Genomic DNA, 23,522 nt, shown 5'->3' on the forward strand with positions numbered 1-23,522 from the left:
CTGCATTATTTAAAACAGCAAAAAACCTGAAAATAATAATAGGTCCAATAATGGGTGATGAAACACAGCATTTTAAATGATAAATATGTTATAATTTAAAAGGCCTATATAACTAAAAAATATATAAATATTATGTATTTATATAATATATATATAATAAAAACCATGCAAAAGATAATAAAGTGGAAGTTATAAGGCTCTTATCTCATTTGTAAACATTCTGTAATCCCATTACATTATTCTTATACTTAAAAAACTAAATGTACAGGACTTCCCCTAGTGTTTCAGTGGTTAAGAATCCACCTTCCAATGCAGGTTTAATCCCTGGGCGGGGAACTAAGATCCCACATGCTGCAGGACAACTAAGTCCATGGTCCACAACTACTGAGCCTGTGCATCTCAAATAGAGACCCCAAGGGCCACAAATTAGAGCCTACACACTCTGAAGCCTGTGAGCCACACCTAGAGAGAAGCCTGCGCATCGCAACAATAAGCCCATGCACCAGCACACCACAATGAGAGATCCAGCGGGCTGCAACCAAGACCCTGACACGATCAAAAATACATACATACTTACATATTAAAAACAACTAAATGTACGTACAAGTAAAGCAGAACACTGGAAAGATATATGGAAATTAAAATTCCTCAAATATTAGAGGAAGATCTTGAGCAGAGGTTGACCTTAAAAGAGGAGGAAGCCTTCTTCCTCTGAGGCCACAGAGAAAATCCAGAAAATGGGTACAGAGACAGACACTTAGGCCCATTCACCTACTGAGTGGTGCAGGTAGAGGGAAGAACTGGGTCCAAGAGAGGGTGCAGGAATCAGGGTCACTCCTGCCGGGTAGCAGGAGTTGCACTGAAGGATCATGAGGAGTAAGAGTCCAGCTGATCTTGGACGCTGGTCACAGCATGACAAGGGTGTGAGCCCTTTTCAAGGGGCTACAGGACAGTGCCTGGCTCCTGTTTAAATGACCATTCAACATAGATTAGGTATTAATCTGTTAAGATCATTACAGTATTATTATGGTATTAAGAGCTGTATACTCAGATTTTTTTTCTTTAATTTCTATTCTTTTAATTCATTTTGCCACACAGTGTGGCATGTGAGATCTCAGTTCCCCGACCAGGGATCAAACCCATGGCCCTGCAATGGAGGCATGGGTTGTTCTTAACCACTGGACCACCAAGGAAGTCTCAATATTCAGGTTTTTACATATAAAAGCAACCAGTAAAAAGCATGTTTAATGAATCAGACTATAAGGAGGTGAATTTGGGCTCAGTAACAGAAGGTCGTCAAATTACTCTCTAAAGGACATGCCAAGGGATGCTCCCTGGAGAGGAAGGGGTGGAGGGAATTCCAGGACTGAATGGAGAGTGGGAAAAGTAGTTTCTAATCCTCTTGATCCAAAGATTTTATGTTTATTATCAAAAAACTTTCCTATTTTTCATATTGTTACATGCACAGTCTCAACCCTCCCTAATAAGCCTCTTTAGGGCTGAGACTGCATTACACTTTCAGGCTGTTCTCAGTATGCAGTACAGTCATACAAAGTATAACCCTGCCAAATACATCAAAAGAACACAACTGTGTTCTTAGGGGTCATAATGAGTAAACATTATAAATGTCCCTTTATTACTTAGTTTCTTGAATTCACTTCGAATGGATTTAAGATAATAATCTCATATAGAAAGATTATATTTCTACTGAAAATGTAAAACTCCAGTGCATTTAAATACTTCGGAAAGTTCTCTTTTAAAAAGCTCTACAACAAAGTGGGTTTGGAGGTTTGCTTTGCCATTTACTAGCAATGTGCCCTGGGATGGGTCACACCTCATCTCTTACCATTCTCATCTATAAAATGGATAACGATACCTACTTATTAAGGTTTTCATGCTGATTCAATAGGATAATTTATGGAAAGTACCCAATAACATCTATGTCCTAATCCTCTTGCCTTTTGAGACTTTCCATATATTGCCTAATATTATGGATATTATGGATATCTATACCTCTTATTAACTCTACTGGAGTTTTATGTTCGCTTGGGGTCACCGTATGGTTTACTTTCCTGGTGTTGCTGGTAACTCCCAGAACAATGTCTTTCCAGAGAAGAGATCTTTAATACATATTAAGTTGGATGTTGACAATAAAAAAGAAGTGAGAGGGAAAGCGTATCCTTTTTTTAAGAAAAGTAAAGTAATACGCGTATTTAAATGAAACATGAATGAAACAAAACACTACATGGAAGTCATGAAATCTGTGACTGAGTCTTTAGTGTTTCAAAATAAGATGAAAATAAAAATCCAACTCAGAAGAGTCTGGGTATGAAATAACATTTATATTATTGATAAAGCACTCTGTAAAGGTCCTAAATATTAAAGAAACAAACCCCACCTAACCATAAGTACACATGCTATGAGAATGAAACTGTCAATATATCTTCTTATTCACCCAAAACTGAGCTCTTGTTTAATTTATAAGGTAAGTGTTGGCTTAACCACATACTGCAACACAGCATCCCTACCACTGTATAAGTACCAGGTAGTATAAGAGTTACACCTAAGTTGCCTGTACTTTATGAGCTGATTTGAGACCTGTAAGCCAATAACTGGAAAGAAATTTACTTAAAAATCCCTCTCTAAAAAGCTAATTTTAGGGCTTTCCTGGTGGCTCAGTGGTAAAGAATCCACCTGCCAATGAAGGGGACACAGGTCTGATCCCTGGCCAGGAAGGTCCCACATGCTGCAGAGCAACTAAGCCCGTGCGCCACAGCTCTTGAGCCCGTGCTCCGCAACGAGAGGCCACCACGTGAGAAGTCTGTGCACCGCAACTAGAGAGTAGCTTCTATTTGTCACAACTAGAGAAAAGAAAAAGCCTGTGCAGCAATGAAGACGAGGCACAGCCAAAATAATAAATAAAATTATTTAAAAAATAAAAAGTTAACTTTATAGCACTGATGGCTATTTTAGGATTTTTCCAGAAAAAAGCTCAAATAATTCCCCTATGTTGTAGTACAATTTCCACACAGCAGTCCTGACAGGCATCTATACAAGCTGTGATGTAAAGAATCTGGTATCTACTAACCACCCACCACATACAGCTTATCTCACTTAATCCTCACAGCAGCTGTCCTCATTTTACAGATAAAGAAGCTGAAGTTCACAGAGGTTAAGTCAGGGAATCTACGTAGACACAGTAAAGAGTATGGGCTTGGACTGTAAGACTCCTGCCGTGCCACACACCCGGTAAGACTCACAGATGACAAACCAGGGGAAAAAATGTGAAGGAAAGACATTACTCTCATGACACATTCAGGACAATTTCTGAAGTAGTGCAACATACTCACGACTTTAGAAAAGATGCATCTTTCAAGCAAATCTGAAAATTAAGGAAAACACATTGTAAAGGCTGATATTGATATACTTCTGACATTACTAAGCTAGTCTTTTATTAACTCTCCTAAACTATTGGATTTAGCTGTCTCATTCATTGACTATGTACAAGAGTTCCGAGCATAACCTCTGGATGGCAGCATCTTACAGACAAAGGGAGGCATGAACGCGTGGAAGGGCTTGCTTACAGGAGTCTGGACATTCTTAGCTTGAAGAACGAGAACAGAGACGAGAACTAAGTATCTTCATCTTCCTTTCCCATCCTCTATTAACAGATGATGCCTCAGCCCATCCTACCTTCTTCTACTCATTGCCCAAAAGACAGCTCAAGTGCTGCCTCCTTGGGAAGCCCTCCCCCTTGATCCACCAAGAAAGAGGGAGAGATATCGAACTAACAATAGTTTTTCACTCCCTTTGCTCACAGGACCTCTGTGAGAATCAAACGAAAACAGACTTTCCTCAGACTTTCCTCCTAGAATAACATGAGCCCTCAAAAAAACTAAATATAATTCCAGAGGATTCTACAACTTCTAAGGTCCCAGGTTAAGAGTTCTGGCTGTAGAAAAACAAACAGATACCTCATAGGTAGTTAGCAGCACATGAAAACGTGACTCCTGCTTCAGGTCTTGCTGTAGGCAGGCTCTCTTGTCCTTGTCACCTGCATATGTTACACAGGAAAGACCTGGAGCAAATCTGAATCCAAGAAAAGAGGTAAATGAACACAAACACAGAGCCATGGACAAGGGGTGCATGTCTGGAAAATGACATTTCATGGAAGGATTGCAGATGTACAGACCTCAGGATGCTTTGCAGCCAGAACGAGTCCTGAGACCCTGAAACCTCAACTAGAGTAATGGACAAACCTAAGGGTGACTAAGTCCCCATGTGAAGAGGTAGAAGGGTCAGATGAACATCTAAAAGGACCTTGTGTTAATTCTTAAAAGAAAAATATTTTCCCACATTCATTACTTCCTATGAAATGTCACTGTATCACTATGAAAAGGATGGTTTCTTCCTCAGTTCAGCAAAATTTACTAAAAACGAGTACTGACCTTCAAATTGCCAAAAGGCAACAAAAACATCAATTGGACCCTCCCTCCCTCATCTGATCCTCATTCTTTCTCTACACTGCCTCAGGTCAGAGTTTTCTGGAAAAAATAAACTCACTGCTTAGGACAATATGTTGTTTTATCATATTTCACATAGTACCCAGAAAAAAAAGTAAAAAAAAATTTTCAACTACATCTACTCCTCTGTACCTCTCCATTTCTTCTTTCCAGTTGCTCAAAACAGACAAGGGACAAAGAATCAGAAATGGTCCTTCATCATTTAATCTTCCTGCCAAATAAATGAAGAGTGCAATAGTCTGGAACACAGAAAAAGAAGGCAGTTTTGATCACCTTTCCGCATGAGAAATAATTATAAAGTTCCCACAGCCTTGCAGAGAACACCTATAACTGCATCAAAAAGAATAAAGTATAAACACAATCTATTAAACAAGACTGGCTTTACAAAAAAATAATGTACAATCTTGCACACATTAGGAGAGTCATCCATTCCTAGAGTGAAATCAGGTAAGATTTGATACAATTGCCGAAGACATTGACGGTACTCAATTACATCAACAGTCAACAAGCAATAGTGCTCAAAATTTATGTAACTGAACCTTTCATACAAAGGAAAGTAACAGGGACAGACAGCAGAAATCAATGAAAACAAGGCAAATGAGGCACAAAGTTAGGAATGCTCTAAAAACACATGCTAAGAAGAATCAAGATATGACTGAGGACGACCAACCACACGCTGGCCTCTGCTGTTGGCCAGGTCTCCTAAAGGAAGATGTTTTCCTTCCTTCCTAACTTCCCCCCACATGGATTTATGCGTGCATGCTTGCACACTAATCTGCTTCAGTCTATCCAACTCAGCAATCCCAGGGACTGCAGTCCACCAGGCTCCTCTGTCCACGGGATTCTCCTGGCAGGAACACTGGAGTGAGCTTCTGTGCCCTCCTCCAGGGGATCTTCCCATCCCAGGGATCGAACCCGCATCTCTTTATGTCTACCTGCACTGGTAGGCAGGTTCTTTACCACTAGCATGAGGATGGCATGGCAACCCACTCCAGTATTCTTGCCTGGAGAATTCCATGGACAGAGGAGGCCTGGTGGGCTACAGTCCATGGGCTCGCAAAGAGTTGAACACAACTGAGTGACTAAGCATTGCATTACCACCAGCACCACCTGGGAAGCCCATGCACTAATGGAGTGCCCTCTGTTCACCGGGCTCTATTCTGAACTCTGGTGTAGAACAGTTAACAAAATAAACAAAACTCCTAGCTCTCCTGGGGCACACATTCCAGTGAGGAAAACAAACAATAAATAATGCCTCATAAACTCACGTCAGGGTCTAAATTGAAAATCTCTGTAAAGCCTAATAGCCTATTTTAGGACCTGGCTGTACACATTTTTGACTAGAGAAGTTTCTTTAAAAGCTTGCCATGATAAATGGATACTGCACGGGAGACTACGCAGAGGGCTCTGTACCTGAATCTAAGAGTCCATTGGCCTGCCTCCCAGAAACACTGGGATACTTCTCTTTGTTCCATAGCTCTCAGTTCAGGAATATACTAGAACCAGGATTACTGCCTGAGACATCTGAGAGTGATAAATAGCTACCTTGGGGAACCATGCTCAGAAGTCATACTGTATCCTGAAAAACCCCAAGACTGATGAGGTACATCTAGATTAAGGCATCGCCAACATGGTCAGGGGCTTCCTTGATAGCTCAGTTGGTAAAGAATCCACCTGCAACGCAGGAGACACTGGTTCGATTCCTGGGTCAGGAAGATCTGCTGGAGAAGAGATAGGCTACCCACTCCAGTATTCTTGGGCTTCTCTTGTGGCTCAGCTGGAAAATAATCCACCTGCAATGTGGGAGACCTGGGTTTGATCCCTGGGTTAGGAAGATCCCCTGGAGAAGGGAAAGGCTACCCACTCCAGTATTCTGGCCTGGAGAATTCCATGGACTGTATAGTCCATGGGGTCACAAAGAGTTGGACATGACTGAGCAACATTCACTTTCACTTTCAACATGGTCAGACTAGACTCTGAGCAGAACTGCTCCAGCTTGATGTTTACTATGTGAGGTCAGACTTAAGGGGAGAGGTTAGTCCTTCTAAAAGGACTAATGGGAACTTCACTCACTCTGTGGGTTCAATGATGAAACCTTTGGAATCAAGAAACTTATACTTCCATGGTTTCTACTCAATTGCCTCTGCTGTATCCCCTGACTGCACTGACTTTCTTTGGTACACTACAGAGGAATAAACCTCGTGTGATGAACCCAAGGGGTATCTGTGTCTGGACTTTTCATCAATCCAAGACTACCGCTGACCTCTGTCAACATGAGCTGTACTGGTGATTATCCTACTGGCAGGATCAATCTCAAGACAAAACCTGGTAATCCATGCCCAAGGAAGTCACGTCTGATTCTACCCAAGGAGGTAGGTCTGATTCCTACCACTGGAAAGCCAGGTCATTTTAGCAAACAGAGTACCTCCTCTGTAATTCTCTAGCATGGCGAAGAAATGCAAAGTAGCCCCACCATCCACTGAGGGAGACTAATATTAAAAGTTATCCAGTTAACTAGTAAAGTATTACTAAAGAGGGAAGAGCCAATTTGATCCCTGGGACAGGTATATTTGCTTTATATAGAAAATCCTGCCCATTAATTGTAATTCTATATGTCAAGGGTTAGATTAAAACAAAGGTAGTGACAGTTCAAAACCACCCCCATAATGAGAAAAGCCAAGTCCAAGGTCATGATCTCGTAACAAAAGCTCAGGTATAAAAATACCTGTATACCTCCTAGTATAAAAATACATCCCAATAGTTGGCAGCTAAAAACAGGAATGAGTTGTAAGGAGGTATTCCAGTAGAGGTAAACAGTACTCGCTCCACAGTAACATACCTGGCAGGTCTTACCCAAGCCCATCTCATCCCCCAGGATGCAGCCATTCTGACAGTGGAAGCACTGGGCTAGCCAGTTGACTCCCTGCAGCTGATAAGGGCGTAGATGGATCCCTAGAAATAAAAAAACAAACAGACAGCAAGTCAGAAGAGTAGACATTTCAGCACACACACAGGCTATGTTCAAGACCTTCAACCAAAGAACACAGGCTAATTACCCATACCCCAAGCCTACTGGACGTATCTTTTGCTGAGAAGTTACAGATATGCAAATATTTGCTGACTTTCACACTATTTTTTTAACAAACTTTGCCACCACTATAGTCAAAGCCCTAAAACAGCCTGTCAGTGTTACAGGATCCACTTGGCAGATGAGAAAATCAACCTGGGATCTGGCCTCCAGACTGCCTGAGTCTCATGCCAGTGTCCATTCTAGGAAATGAGGTTTTACTGATGCAACGTAACAGCAAACAACAACACATGGGTGATACACGTGTCTGCTTGCTTAACTGCAACCATTTAAATCTGCCACTGGATGCTAAAGGAAAAAAAAAAATCAAGACAGGATGAGATTAAATCAAGTTTGAATCCAGAAGCAATGCTGTTAAGAATGCAAACAGTGTTGCACCGGCGGTGTTTACCAATGTACAAGGACAGCAGAAAATAGATGTCTGAAGTCCAGAGAGCTCCTGCTGCCTCTCTTTCTCTGGGGTGGGGTGGGGGAAATTCAGTTTCAGAGACTAGCCATATCTTCCGAAGGGGGGAAATCCCAAACATACTTTATAGAAAAACTATTAACAAAAGTAAAACTCTGGTTTGAACTCATCACCTTTAAAAAGAAACTGGGCAACATACAATTGTAAAACATTTAAAAGATTAACAAGTTATTTTTTATGTAGGTATATAATTATAATTTTTAAATAAAAACATTTACTTTATATATGTAATTTTTGTTTAGAAAAGAAACAATAATTTAGTACATTAAAAAAAAAAAACACCCTCCATAAAAATAAAAGGCAGACCTCCCTGGTGGTCCAGTGGTTAAGAATCCACCTGCCAATACCAGGGACATGGGTTCAATCCCTGGTCTGGGGAGATTCCACATAGTGCAGAACAACTAAACTCCTGTGCCACAACTACTGAGCCTGCACTCTAGAGAGCACTCTGGTGCTGCCAACCACTGAAGCCCACACACCCTAGAGCCCGTGATCTGCAGAAGAGAAGACACTGCAGTAAGAAGCTGTGCACCACGACTAGCGACCGCACTGCAACTAGAGAAAACACGCACGCAGCAACAAAGACCAGCGCAAACAAAAATAACGCGTTTTTTAAAATGCAAATGACAAATGAAAAAAAGATACTGATGGCAAGTAAGGCAGATAAAGGATTACTATTTTTGATATTAAGTACTTACTAAATACCAGCTGCTGCTAAGTCGCTTCAGTCGTGTCCGACTCTGTGCAACCCCACAGACGGCAGGTCCACCAGGCTCTGCCATCCCTGGGATTCTTCAGGCAAGAATACTGGAGTGGGTTGCCCTTTCCTTCTCCAATGCATGAAAGTGAAAAGTGAAAGTGAAGTCACTCAGTCCTGTCCAACTCTTAGCGACCCCATGGACTGCAGCCCACCAGGCTCCTCTGTCCATGGGATTCTCCAGGCAAGAGTACTGGAGTGGGGTGCCATTGCCTTCTCCACTAAATACCAGAGAGAGTAGTAAACAATGTACATTAATTTACCCAATTTAAAGTAGTAACAAGCTCATGCTAGGTATCATCCCCATATTGCATGTGGGAAAATCCAGAAAATTTAAAGAAGATTAAAATATGAACCTTGGAGACTTCTGCTTTTGGGGACATAGAGATGTTCTTTTCATCATTCCTCTGGATAATACAACTAAAAATTCTGAATATTACAAAGAAAATGAACATAACAAGATGACTCTGAAAAGGTGGGGCCAAAGAAGGCAGACTGGTTAGTAACCTTGGGAGCCAGCAAACAACAGTTATGAGTTCCCTGGGTTTCTTTTTGCCTCATATAGCTCAGACTTAGAGGTGAAGAAATTAACCACCCAGAAATGCCAATGTACACAGTAAAGAAAAGTTTAACAAAAGCCTGTTTCCATAGCCAAAGGGAAAAGAAAGCCTAGAGAGACAAAACTTATAACTTTTGGACAATAACCACTCTAGTTAAGCCAAACGCTAAAGGGAAAAATCTGTGGCCCCATCCACACCAGCAAAGTCCAAATGGGAGCCTAGACCTCCACCCTCAAGAGATTCAGTGAAGTTCCCATCACCCCTAGGAGGAAGGTACTGGAGACGGCTAACCAGGCAGTCAGGATCTTCATCCCATTCACCAATAATGAAGCCGTCCCACTTCACTTTTCCCTCCCCTACAGTGTCAGTAGAGACCACACAGGGAGCCTGAACTTAGATTCCTACTAGATCATATGAGCCCCATCCCCAACCGGCCCTACAGTGTTAAAGGAGGCCTAGTGGAGACTCAGGATTTTTATCACTGCCTTGGGTTAATGAGACCACCCCTAGCACAGTGCCCATGGGGATCAGATTAGGAGCTAGTACTCTCATTCTCACCCAGAAGTAAGGACAAACCCCCTCCCTATTTCCAGGTATTAAGAAAAGCTCAGAGGCGGAGTCTGATTTCTATTTCCACCTGGTAGTAACAAGGCAGCAACCACCTTTCCCTGCTAGAGCAGCATAGACAACTGAACAAAAGGTTTAAATGAGACCTTGAGTCTCAATATGTAAAGTAAGAACTTCCCTGGTGGTCCAGGGGATAAGACTTCACGCTCCCAATGCAGGAAGCCCAGGTTCAATCCCTGATGAGGAAACTAAGATTCCACATATGGAAACTTACTCTGCACACCACAACTAGGGAAGCCCACGTGCCACAATGAAGACCCTGTGCAGCTAAAATAAATTAAAAAAAAAAAAAAAGTCCAGTTTTATTAAACATTCATTATACCAAGAACCAGGAAGATTTCAAACTGAATGAAAAAAGACAATCCAGAGATGCCAACATCTAGATAACACAGGTGTTACACTTATTTTAAACCAGCAATGATAAAAGTGCCTCAACAAGCAACTATGAACATGTTTATTAAAATAATTGAAAAAAAATTGAAAGCATCAGTAAAGAAATACAAAGTACAAAGAAAAACAATATACTAACAACTACAATAACCGAAGTAAAAAACTCAGAAGATGGGCTTGATAGCAGACTAGAAAAAAGAATCAGTGAACTGGAAGGCAGAACCACAGAAATTACTCAATCTAAACAGAGAGAAAACAGACTGAAAACAGAGCTTCAGGGAACTGCAAGTCTCTAACAAAAGATCTACATTCATTCATCGGCATCCCAGAAAGAGAGAGAAACAGGACAGAGCTAAAAAAGTACTCAAAGAAAGAATGGTGGAAAAATTTCCACAATTTGGCAAAAGATCTACAGATTCAAAAAGCTGAATGAACTTCAAAGAGAATAAAAAAATAAACCCAAAGAAATATATACCAAGATACATCATAATTAGGTTTCTAAAAACTTAAAAGAAAGTATCTTAAAAGCAGTCAGAGGCAAATGACATAAATTACCAGAAGGAAAAAACCAGAAGGCCAACTGTCAGCTTTCTGCATATTCCAAAAAAAAAAAATGCAATCCAAACACACCTTTATGATACAATGTATTTTGAGTTTCTAAAGTTCACCAAATGAATGGGATGTATCTCTGACACTATTAAGAAGAAGACTGCTTACCGCAGAACAAAATACTTATTTAAGTCAGCAATTTCCAAAAAGCAGGCACTTTGTTCCATATTTGGGGGAAAGGAATAGAGTCAAGTTCTCTCCTAATAAATTTCTGGGGAAATGAAAATTTTAATGTAAAATGAAAAACCATAATTATACTAGAAGAAAAACATTTAGGCCATTAAGTACAAATTCAGAATAGCAGTCCTTTCTAAGCAGAATGCTAATGGCAAAACTCACATGCTACAAGGCTAAAAGTTCTGACTACAAAGAATTATTAAACATCATCATTGATATACATACATGCAACAAAATCAAAAGACAAATAACACATCAGAAAACATATTTCCATTATACATGACAAATATTTAATTTTTCAATGCAAGCAAGAGCCTACAAAGCAAAAACAAACCTCAATAAAAAATGCTCAACAACCCTTTGAGCATGCATATGGAGGCCTGTGCGGGCACGTGTGCTCCAGGCCAGCTTCAGGAACAGATGCTGGTGAGAGGAACACACGCAAAGGTGGGGCTGACACAGAGAGTCCAGAGACCTAACCAGAGAAGTGTTGAGGTCTACTGGGGAGGTAGGGATAGGCTACAGCTCACCATGGGGGGCAAGAACATGGCTAGAGAAAGCACCAGAGAACTCTTTTTCTTTTTTATCTTTTATTTTTATATTTTTTTTTTTTTAATTTTTTTGCTGTTGTGGTTCTGTCTTGTTCCACTTTTATTTTTATTGTTCTCTTGTTCTATATGTTTTTAATTTTTCTAATTTTATCTTATTTTTGTCCTTTGGTATTGTTCTGCTCTTTTTCTGTTTATTGCTTTTTTTTTTTTTTTGGCTATGCCACATGACTTGCAGGGTCTTGGTTCCCAGGCCAGGGCTTGGATCTGAGACCCTGTGGTGGGGGAACTGACACCACGCCATTGGACTAATAGAGAACTTCAGATCCAGGAAATATTAATCAATGTGAACTCTCCCAGAGGTCTTCATCCTAGCACCAAGGCCCATCTCCACCCAACTGCCTGCAAACTCCAGAGCTGGACCCATTTCTTGGCAAGGATAGAGAAAATACGAGAAATGTTTAACAAGGACCTAAAGAATTAAAGAACAAATAGACAGTGATGAACAACACAATAAATGAAGACTCTCCTCAGAGGCAGAGAGGCAGGTGAGCAGCAGCCAGAGGCAGAAAGCAAGGAGCCGCTGCAATCTCAGCCCCAAACACCGCATCTCCCCCAAGCTGTGAGCAAGCCACCAGCCGCTACCCACGTGTTCCCAGGATCCTGGACACCACAGAGCTATAGAGGGTATCACAGCCTGAGACCAACTCCCCTGAGGAGATGCATGGCCCACCTGGGGCTGTGCCCCCACGGTGCACCCTGCACTCGGGAGCCCTAGCACTTGGACTCGGCAGGTGCACACCGCCTTGAACTATGGCAATTCCTGGGTGATCCATCCATTTCAAGGGCTCCCCACACACACCAGTGGTGCCTGTTTGCAGTGTCCCTCCCTTTCCACATCTTCCCTCATGGCTCATTAAAGAAACTGCCTGCAATGCAGGAGACCTGGGTTCAATCCCTGGGTTGGGTGGGAAGATCCCCTGGAGAAGGGAATGGCAACCCACTTCAGTATTCTTGCCTGGAGAATCCCATGGACAGAGGAGCCTGAAGTACAGTCCATGGGGTTGCAAAGAGTTGGACACAACTTGGTGACTGACACTTTCACTTGCTGTCTCCACAGCACAAGTGAGCCTGAATAAGTGGCCAGTTTCACCCCTTCATGTCAGGGTGGAGATCAGACACTGAAGGAAAACTTGCAAACAGGAGGCCAGCCTAAGCAAAGAAAAGAATGGGGAACTGCCCCCAGAAGCAGCAGGTGCAACAGATTAAAACCCCACAGTCAAACTGAGACTGTGCATTTGAGGGGCAACTGTACACGTTGGGAACAACTACAGCTGGAATAAGGGAATATCTGACACTGAACTGACTCCACACTGCCCACAACAGCTCCAGAGACATTCCTAGATATACTGGAGGACTTTCTGAGTAGGCAACTCAACTAGCAGAAACACAGAGAAATCAAATGAACATTCATCTCACTACCACCATATATATCCTTCTGCTTCTTACTGAAATATTTAAAAGAAACTTTTTTCTTCATTATTATTATTTTTTTAATTTTCAAAAATTTTATTATTTTTTAATTTCTCATATTTCAATTCCTATTTTTCTTTCTTCCCCTCTTATTTTTCTTTTTTCCCCTCATACTGTCCTAATACAGCTCTTTGTTACTCCTTTAGTTTTTATAGCCTAATTTCACTTTAAAAAAAAAAAACAACTTAATTTTGAAATAAATTCCGTATTTTTACATTGTGCTTTTGAGAGTCTAATTTTTATTCCAGGTTCTTAATTTTTGCTTTTCTATCTTTTGTTATTAATTTTGTATCTTTAAGAGCCTAATTTTTAGTACCCATTTTCACTTAGGGAGTTGATTATTAGCTTGATTGCTCTTCCCTTTTGACTCTTTTTTTCTCCTGGTCACCTCTTTCTCCTTCCTCCCTATTCTCTTCTCTATATAAACTCTGTGACTCCCTTCGGGTGTTCCTGGCTGTGGAGAGTTGTTTCATCATTAACCTATGGGTTTTGTCTTTTGTGCTATGTGGATGGACAAGTCTTGATGCTACTGTAAGATGTCAGGACTGAAACCCAGAGGCAGGAGGCTCAACTCCAGAACTTCTGACCATCATAAAACTCCTGACAACAGAGAACATTAATACACCAAAGTCCACCCAAAACCCTCCACACCTACACTGAGTCTAAGCTCCACCCAAGAGCCAGCAAGCTCCAGTGCAAGACATCCCAAGCTAATCCTCCAGCAAAACAGAACACAATCTTGAACATTAACAGACAGGCTCCCCAAAGCCACACCAAATTCACAGATACCCCAAAACTCTCTACTGGACACTGCACTGCCCTCCAGAGAGATGAGATCCAGCTCCATCAACCAGAATACACACACAAGTTCACCCAGTCCGGAAATCTTCACAAGCCACTGGTCCAACCCTACCCATAGGGAGCAGACTCCACAACTAAGAGGAACTACAACCCTCCAGCCAGAAGAAAGGAGACCGCAAACACAGCAAACAGAATGAAAAGCCAGAGAAATACCCAGCAGGTGAAGGAACATGTAAAAACCCACCAAACCAAACCAAAGAGGAGATAGAGTCTATCTGAAAAAGAATTCAGAATAATGATAGTAAAGATGATCCAAAATCTTGAAAGCAAAATGGAGATACAGATAAACACACTAGACACATGGCTTGAGAAGAAATGAATGAAGAAGAAATGAAAGAAATGTTTAGCAAGGATCTAGGAGAAATAAAGAATAGTCAATCAGCAATGAGCAATGCAATAACTGAGATTAAAAACACTCTGGAGTGAACCAACAGTAGAGTACCTGAGGCAGAAGAAAGGGTAAGTGAACTGGAAGACAAAATGGTGGAAATAAATGAAGCAGAGTGGAAAAAAGATAAAAGAATAGAAAGAAATGAGGACAGTCACAGAGACCTCTGGGACAATGTTAAGCACCCCAACATTTGAATTATAAGCATCCCAGGAGAAGAAGACAAAAGGAAAGGGCATGAGAAAATATTTGAGGAAGTAATAGTTGAAAACTTCCCTAAAATGGGGATGGAAATAGCCACCGAAGTCCAAGAAACCCAGAGAATCTCATACAGTATAAACCCAAGGAGAACATGCCAAGATACTTATTAATCAAACTAACAAAAATTAAATACAAAGAAAAAATAATAAAAGCACCAAACAACTTGAAAGGAGAACAGTCAATCTTTCAACAAAAACTCTGCAGGACAGAAGGGAATGGCAGGATATACTTAAAGTGATGAAAGGGAAAAACCTATAACCAGGATTACTCTACCCAGCAAGGATATCATTCAGATTCAAGGGGAAATCAAAAGCTTTCAGACAAGCAAAAGCTAAGAGAATTCAGCACCACCAAACCAGCTCTTCAACAAATGCTAAAGGATCTTATTTAGACAGGAAACACAGAAAAAAGGTTTATAGAAACAAACCCCAAACACAATGGTAACAGGATAATACTTATCAATAATTACCTTAAACATAAATGGGTTAAATGCTCCAACCAAAAGACAGAGACTGGCCAAATGGATACAAAAGCAAGACCCCTTTATATGCTGCCTACAAAAGATCCATCTCAAACCTAGGGACACATACAGACTCAAAGTCAGGGGCTAGGAAAAATATTTCATGTAAATGGAGACCAAAAGAAAGCAGAAGTAGCAATACTCATATCAGATAAAATAGACTTTAAAATAAAGACAGTTATAAGAGACAAAGGACACTTTGACAAAGAAGTACATAATGATCAAGGGATTAATCCAAGAAAAGAACATAAAAATTGTAAACATATATATGCACCCAGCATAGGAACACCTCAATACATAAGGCAAATGCTAACAACTATTAAAGGAGAACTCAACAATAACACAATAATAGTGGGGGACTTTAATACCCCACTCACACTGATGGACAGATCATCCAGACAGAAAATTAACATGGAAACTCAAGCTTTAAATGATACATTGGACCAGTTGGTCCTAATTGGTATCTACAGGGCATTTCACCCAAAAACAATGGATTTCATCTTTTTCTCAAGTGCAAGTGGAACATTCTCCAGGGTATATCACATCCTGGGCCACAAATTAAGCCTTGGTAAATTTTTTAAAAATTGAGATCATTTCAAGCATCTTTTCTGATTACAACTAAGATATCAACTACAGAAAAATATAAAAGTATAAAAAACACAAACATATGAAGGCTAAACGAAATGCTTCTGAACAACCAACAGATCACTGAAGAAATCAAAATGGAAATAGAAATATGCATCGAAGCAAATGATAATGAAAATACAACAATGCAAAATCTATGGGATTTAGTAAAAGCCATGCTTAGAGGGACTTCATAGCAATACAAGCCAACCTCAAGAAACAAGAGAAACATCAAACAAACAATCTAACCTTAATCCTAAAACAACTAGAAAAAGAAGAACAACAACAAAAAACCCAAAGTTAGTAGAAGGAAATAAATTATAAAAATCAGAATAGAAATAATGAAAAGGAAATGAAGGAGACTATAGCAAAGATCAATAAAACTAAAAGCTGGTTCTTTGAGAAGATAAACAAAATACACAACTGTTAGCCAGACTTGTCAAGGAAAAAAAGACTCAAATCAATGAAATTAGAAATGAAAATGGAGAAATTAAGACAGACAACACAGATATACAAAAGATCGAGTGCTGGAGTGGGGTGCCATTGCCTTCTCCACGAAAGATCATAAGCAACTACTATCAGCAACTATATGCCAATAAAATGGACAACTTGGAAGAAATGGACAAATTCTTAGAAAAGTATAACCTTCCAAAACTGAAACAGGAAGACAGAAAATGTGAACAGACCAATCACAAGCATGAAAATCGAAACTGTAATAAAAAAATCTTCCAACAAACAAAAGCCCAGGACTAGATGGCTTCACAGGTAAATTCTACCAAAAATTTAGAGAAGAGCCAACACCTATTCTACTCAAACTTCCAGAAAATTGCAGAGGAAGGAAAACTCCCAAACTCATTCTATGAGGCCACCATCACCCTGATACCAAAATCAGACAAAGAAGCCACAAAAAAAGAAAACTACAGGCCAATATCACTGATGAACATAGATGCAAAAATCCTCAAAAAAATTCTAGCAAACAGAATCCAACAACATATTAAAAAGATCATATAGCATGACCAAGTGGGCTTTATTCCAGTGCAAGGATTCTTCAATATTTGCAAACTAATCAATGTGATACACCATCTCAACAAACTTAAAGATAAAAACCATATGATTATTTCAGTAGATGCAGAGAAAGCCTTTGACAAAATTCAATACCCATTTATGATAAAAATTCTCCAGAAAGTAGGCATGGAAGGAACATACCCTAACATAATAAAAGTCATATATAATAAACACACAACAAACATTATCCTCAATGGCAAAAAATTGAAAGCATTTTCTCTAAAAGCAGGAACAAGACAAGGGTGCCTACTCTCACTACTACTATTCAACATAGTTTTGTAAGTCCTAGCCACAGCTATCAGAGAAGGAAAATAAAAGGAATCCACATTGGAAAAGAATTGACTCTCACTGCAGATGACATGATCCTCTACATAGAAAACCTAAAGATGCCACTGGAAAATTACTAAAACTAATCAATAAATATAGTAAAGTCACAGGATATAAAGTTAATACACAGAAATCCATTGCACTCCTATACTCTAACATTGAAAAATCATAAAGAGAAATTAAGAAAACAAACCCATTCACCATTGCACTGAAATGAATAAAATACTTAAGAATAAATTTACCCAAAGAGACAAGACTCATATACAGAAAACTAAAACACTGAAGAAAGAAGTCAAACAGAGAAATATGCTATGTTCTTGGATTAGAAGAATCAATATAATGAAAATGAATTTACTATTCAAAGCAAGCTATAGATTCAATGCAATCCCTATCAAAACTACCAATGGTATATTTCACAGAACTAGAACAAACAACTTCATAATTTGTATGGAAACACAAAAGACCCTGAACAGCTAGAGCAATCTTGAGAAAGAACAGAACTGGAGGAATCAACCTTCCTGACTTACGACTACACTACAAAGCTACAGCTATCAAAACAGTACAGTACTAGCACAAAGACAGAAATATAGATCAATGGAACAAACTAGGAAGTCCAGAGCTAAATCCACTCACCTATGCAGAGTTTACCTTTGACAAAGGAGGCAAAAATACATAATGGAGAAAAGATAGCCTCTTCAACAAATGGTCCTGGGAAAACTGATCAACTACATGTAAAAGAATGAAACTAGAACACTTTTTAACACTATACACAAAAATAAAATGCAAAATGGATTAAAGACCTAAATGTAAGACCAGAAACTATAAAACTCTTGGAGGAAAACACAGGCAGAACACTCTCCATCATAAATCACAGGAAGATCCTCATGATCCACCTCCCAGAGTAATGGAAATAAAAACAAAAATAAACAAATGAGACTAATTAAACTTGAAAGCTTTTGCACAACGAAGGAAACTATAAACAAGGTGAAAAGACAGCCTTCAGAATGGGAGAAAATAATAGCAAACTAAACAAGTGACAATCTCCAAAATACACAAGCAGCTCACGAAGCTCAATACCTGAAAAATGAACAACTCAGTCAAAAGGTGGACAAAAGACCTAAACAGACATTTCTCCAAAGAAGTCATATAGATGGCTAATAAACATATGAAAAGATGCTCAACGTCACTCATTATTAGAGAAATGCAAATCAAAACCACAATGAGGTGTCATCTCAAGCTGGTCAGAATGGCCATCATCAAAAAGTGTACAAACACTAAATGCTGGAGAGGGTGTGATGAAAAGGGAACCCTCTTCCACTGTTGGTGGGAATGCAAACTAGTACAGCCACTATACAAAACAGTGTGGAGATTCCTTAAAAAACTCGGAATAAAACAGCCATACAACCCAGCAATCCCAATGCTGGGCGTATACCCTGAGGAAACCAGAATTGAAAGAGACACATGTACCCCAATGTTCATTGCAGCACTATTTACAATAGCCAGGACATGGAAGCAATCTAGGTATCTATCAGCAGATGAATGGACAAGGAAGTTGTGGTACACATACACAATGGAATATTACTCAGCTATAAAAAGAATGCATTTGAGTCAGTTCTAATGAGATGGATGAACCTAGAGCCTATTATCAGAGAAGGCAATGGCACCCCACTCTAGTACTCTTGCCTGGAAAATCCCATGGATGGAGGAGCCTGGAAGGCTGCAGTCCATGGGGTCGCTTAGGGTCGGACATGACTGAGCAACTTCATTTTCACTTTTCACTTTCATGCATTGGAGAAGGAAATGGCAACCCACTCCAGTGTTCTTGCCTGGAGAATCCCAAGGACGGGGAAGCCTGGTGGGCTGCCGTCTATAGGGTCACGAAGAGTCGGACACGACTAAAGTGACTTAGCAATAGCAATAGAGCCTATTATAGAGTGAAATAAGCCAGAAAGAGAAAGACAGATACTGTATACTAATGCATATATATATATATATACACACACATATACACACACACACACGAAATTTAGAAAGATGACACCGACAATCAATGCTACATACAGGGCAGCAAATACAGACGTAAAGAATAGACTTTTGGACTCAGTGGGAAAAGGAGAGTGAAGGATGATTTGACAGAATGGCACTGAAATATATACATTACCATATGTAAAATAGATGACCAGTGCAAGTCTGATGCATGAAGCAGGGCACCCAAAGCCAGTGATCTGGAACAGCCTCGAGGGGTGGAGTGGGGAGGGGGGTGGGAGGGGGTTCAGGATTGGGGGGACATGTGTGTAGTGTACCTATGGCCAACTCATATTGAATATCGCAGAAACCATCACAATATTGTAATTATCCTCCAATTAAAATAAATAAAAATGAAATTAAAAATACACTAGAAGGAATCAATAGCAGGATAACTGAGACAGAAGAATGAATAAGTGAGCTAAAAGGTAGAATAGTGGAAATAACTGCAAAGGAGCAGAATAAAGAAAAAGAATGGAAAGAAATGAGAGGCTCAGAGACTTTAAACTCACCAACGTTTGAATAACAGTGATCCCAGAAGAAAAAAGAGAAAGAAAAAGGGTCTGAGAAAATATTTGAAGAGATTATAGCCGAAAAATCCCCTAACATGGGAAAAGAAATAGCCATCCAAGTTTAAGAAGCAGAGTCCCGTACAGGATAAACCCAAGGAGAAACATGGCAAGACACATATTAATCAAACAAATACTAAATTAAAAAAAAAAATACTAATGCAAGGGAAATGCAAAACAAAATAACATACAAGGGAATCTCCACAAAGTTATCAGCTGATTTTTCAGAAGAAATTCTGCAGGCCAGAAGAGACTGGCAGGATATATTGAAAATAATGAAAGGGAAAAACCTACTTTACTCTACCTAGCAAAGATCTCATTCAGATTCAAAGGAGAAATCAAAAGCTTTACAGACAAGCAAAAGCTAAGAGAATTCAGCACTACCAAAACAGCTTTACAACAAATGCTAAACTCCAGGCAGGAAACACAAAAGAACAAAAAGACCTACAAAAACACACCCAGAATAATAAAGAAAATGGTAATAGGAACATGTATATTGATAATTATCTTAAATGTAAATGGATTAAATGCTCCAACCAAAAGAAACAGATTGGCTGAATGGATACAAAAACAAGATCTGAATGTATGGTTCATCCCTGGTGGCTCAGATGGTAAAGAATCTGCCTGCAATGCTGGAGACCTGGGTTCGATCCCTGGGTTGGGAAGATCCCCTTGGGAAGGAAATGGCAACCCATTCCAGTACTCCTGCCTTGAGAATTCCATGGACAGAGGAGCCTGGCAGGCTACAGTCCACGTGATCGCAAAGAGCTGGACATGACTGATCAACTAAGCACACAGCACACTAGAGACTTACTTCAGACCTAAAGACACATACAGGCTGAAAGTGAGGGGATGGAAAAAGACACGCCATGCAAATGGAAATCAAAAGAAAGCGGGAATAGCAATACTTAGATAAAACAGACTTAAAAATAAAAAGACTTAAAAGAGACAAAGAAGGTCACTACATAATGATCAAGGGATAAATCCAAGAAGATATAACACATAAATATGTATGCACCTCAATAAATAATGAAAATGCTAACAGCCATAAAAAGGAAAACTGACAGGAACACAATAATAGTGGGGGACTTTAACACCCAACTTACACAAATGGAATCATCACCTAGACAGAAAATAAGGAAACACGGCTTTAAATGCCAATATAGACCAGGCAGGTTTAATTGCTAGTTATAGGACATTCTACCCGAAAGCAGCATATTACACTTTCTTCTCAAGTGCACATGGAACATTCTCCAGGATAGATAACATCATGGGTCACAAATTAAGCCTCAGTAAATTTTAAAAAACTGAAATCGTATCAAGTATCTTTTCTGACCACAACATTATGAGACCAGAAGTCAATAACGGGGGAGGGGGGGGGGGATGTAAAAAACAAAAAAAAACCCACAAACACAAGGAGGCTAAACAATATGACACAAAATAACCAAGACATCACTGAAGAAATCAAAGAGCAAATTTAAAAATACATAGAAACAAATGAAAATACAATGACCCAAAATCTACCTATGAAGCAAAAGAAGTTCTAAGAACGAAGTGTATAGCAATTCAGTCCTACCTCAACAAACAAGAAAAAACTCAAACAACCTAACCTTATACCTAAAGCAATCATAAAAATCAGAGCAGAAATAAATGAAATACTGAGTTGGCCAAAGAATTCCTTTGAGTCTGTCCATAAGATACTATGGAAAAACTTGAATTAACTTTTTGACCAACCCAGTAGAAATAAAACAATAGCAAAAATCAATGAAACTGCAGCTGGTTATTGATAAACCCTTAGCCAGACTCATCAAGGATAAAAGGGACAAGATTCAAATCAATAAAATTAGAAATGAAAAATGGAGAAATTACAACTGACACCACAGAAATACCAAGGATCAAAAGAGACTACTTAAAACAACTATTTGCCAATAAAATGGACAGCATGGAAAAAATGGACCAATTCTTAGAAAGGTACCATCTTCCAAGACTGAACCAAGACTAAACCAATAGAAAATATAAACAGACCAATCACCAGTAATGAAATTGAAACTATAATTAAAAATCTTACAACAAACAAAAGTCCAGGACCAGAATGGCTTCACAGGCGAATTCTATCAAACATTTAGAGACAAGCTAACACTCATTCTCAAACTCTTCCAAAAAACTGCAGAGGAAGGAACACTTCCAAGCTCAATTTACAAGGCCACCATCACCCTAATACCCAAACCAGACAAAGATATCACAAAAAAAGAAAATTGCAGACCATATCACTGATGAACACAGACACAAAAATCCTCAACAAAATACTAACAAACAGAATACAACAACATATTAAAAGGATCATACATCATGATCAAGTGGGCTTCATCCTGGGGATGCAGGGATTCTTCAACAAATGCAAATCAATATACCATGTTAACAAATTAAAGAATAAAAACCATATGGTCAGCCAAAGCACACATCAAGAAACTTGAAGAAGCTGAAAGGAAGAGCCAGCACCAGCTAGAGAATTTGGAACGAGAACAGAGATTTTTAAAGCAGCGACTGGAACAGCTGCAGGGTCCTCAAGAGATGGAACGAATACGAATGGACAGCATTGGATCAACTATTTCTTCAGATCGTTCTGATTCAGAGCGAGGTAGGCAGTGAGCTTCTTCCCTAATGAAACAAAGCGTCCCTGTCTCTGAATTTAGAGAGGGTAGGATGGGTGGCATTGTGTTTGCTTCCTTCTTCTGCACCAACACTGTATGTAGCATTCTAGAGTTTATGCAGTCACAACATTGTCTAGCAATGCCTGTGTGAACTGTAGAACATTTTTTCTTGACTATATATATATACACACATATATATATATCAAATATTCTACTTTGAAAAAATTTTAAAGTTGTAAGTTTTCTGTAGAAAATTGTTGAGTTCTCATATACCCTTCACCCAGGTTCCTCTAACGTTAATCTTATGTAACCATAATACAGCTATCAAAACCAAGAAATTAACATTCATAAAATACTATTAATCTATTAACCTTATTCAGACTTCACTACTTTTCCTAATAATGTTCTGTGTCTGATCCAGGATCCAGTGTAAGATCTCCATTGCCTTAGAAATATTTCTTCAGTCTTTCTTTCGTGACCATGACACATTTGAAGAATATTGGTCAGTTATTTTATACAGTGTTCCTCAATTTGGGTTTATCTGATGTTTTCTGTTAGACTGAGGTGTTACACATTTGAGGGAAGAAAATACCACAGAAGTGATGTTGTGCCCTTCTTAGTTCATTATATCAGAAAGATACATGACGTTGATATGTTTTATTACTGGTGATGTTTTTATATCTGTATTTTAAAGTACCACACCCTCCATTTCTCGTAACATCTGTCCCAGAACATTTGTCTTTGACATAATTAAAGAAAAAAACAACCAGAAAAGAAAAAAAAAAAAAAAAAAAACCATATGGTCACCTCAATAGATGCAGAAAAAGCTTTTGACAAAATTCAACACCTATTTATGATAAAAATCCTCCAGAAAGTAGGCATAGAGGGAATCTATCTCAACATAAAGGTCATATATGAAAAACCCACCACAAACATCATTCTCAATGGTGAAA

The 23,522-nt window shown here is 39.3% G+C and overlaps 1 protein-coding gene across 5 annotated transcripts in view; it reads right to left on the reverse strand.

Moving 5' to 3' along the window:
- CHD1L (chromodomain helicase DNA binding protein 1 like) overlaps window positions 1–23,522 on the reverse strand; it is a 65,637-nt gene that overhangs the window by 38,867 nt on the left and 3,248 nt on the right. For 3 of the 5 annotated variants that reach the window (XR_009734881.1, XM_061408866.1, XM_061408874.1), the window contains exons 2-5: window positions 7,363–7,475; window positions 4,656–4,762; window positions 3,975–4,089; window positions 3,351–3,382 (exon numbers count right to left, since the gene is read on the reverse strand). Coding sequence is in view for 2 of the 5 variants with exons in the window: in XM_061408866.1 (XP_061264850.1) it covers window positions 3,351–3,382; window positions 3,975–4,089; window positions 4,656–4,762; window positions 7,363–7,475 (367 nt within the window). In the remaining 3 variants the exon portion in view is untranslated. Of the gene's footprint in view, window positions 1–771; window positions 901–3,350; window positions 3,383–3,974; window positions 4,090–4,655; window positions 4,763–7,362; window positions 7,476–23,522 lie in introns of those variants that run through there. The other 2 variants (XM_061408883.1, XM_061408882.1) reach the window with 2 other exon arrangements.

The sequence above is a fragment of the Bos javanicus genome, chromosome 3 (assembly GCF_032452875.1).
Source record: "Bos javanicus breed banteng chromosome 3, ARS-OSU_banteng_1.0, whole genome shotgun sequence".
Lineage (NCBI taxonomy): Eukaryota > Metazoa > Chordata > Mammalia > Artiodactyla > Bovidae > Bos > Bos javanicus.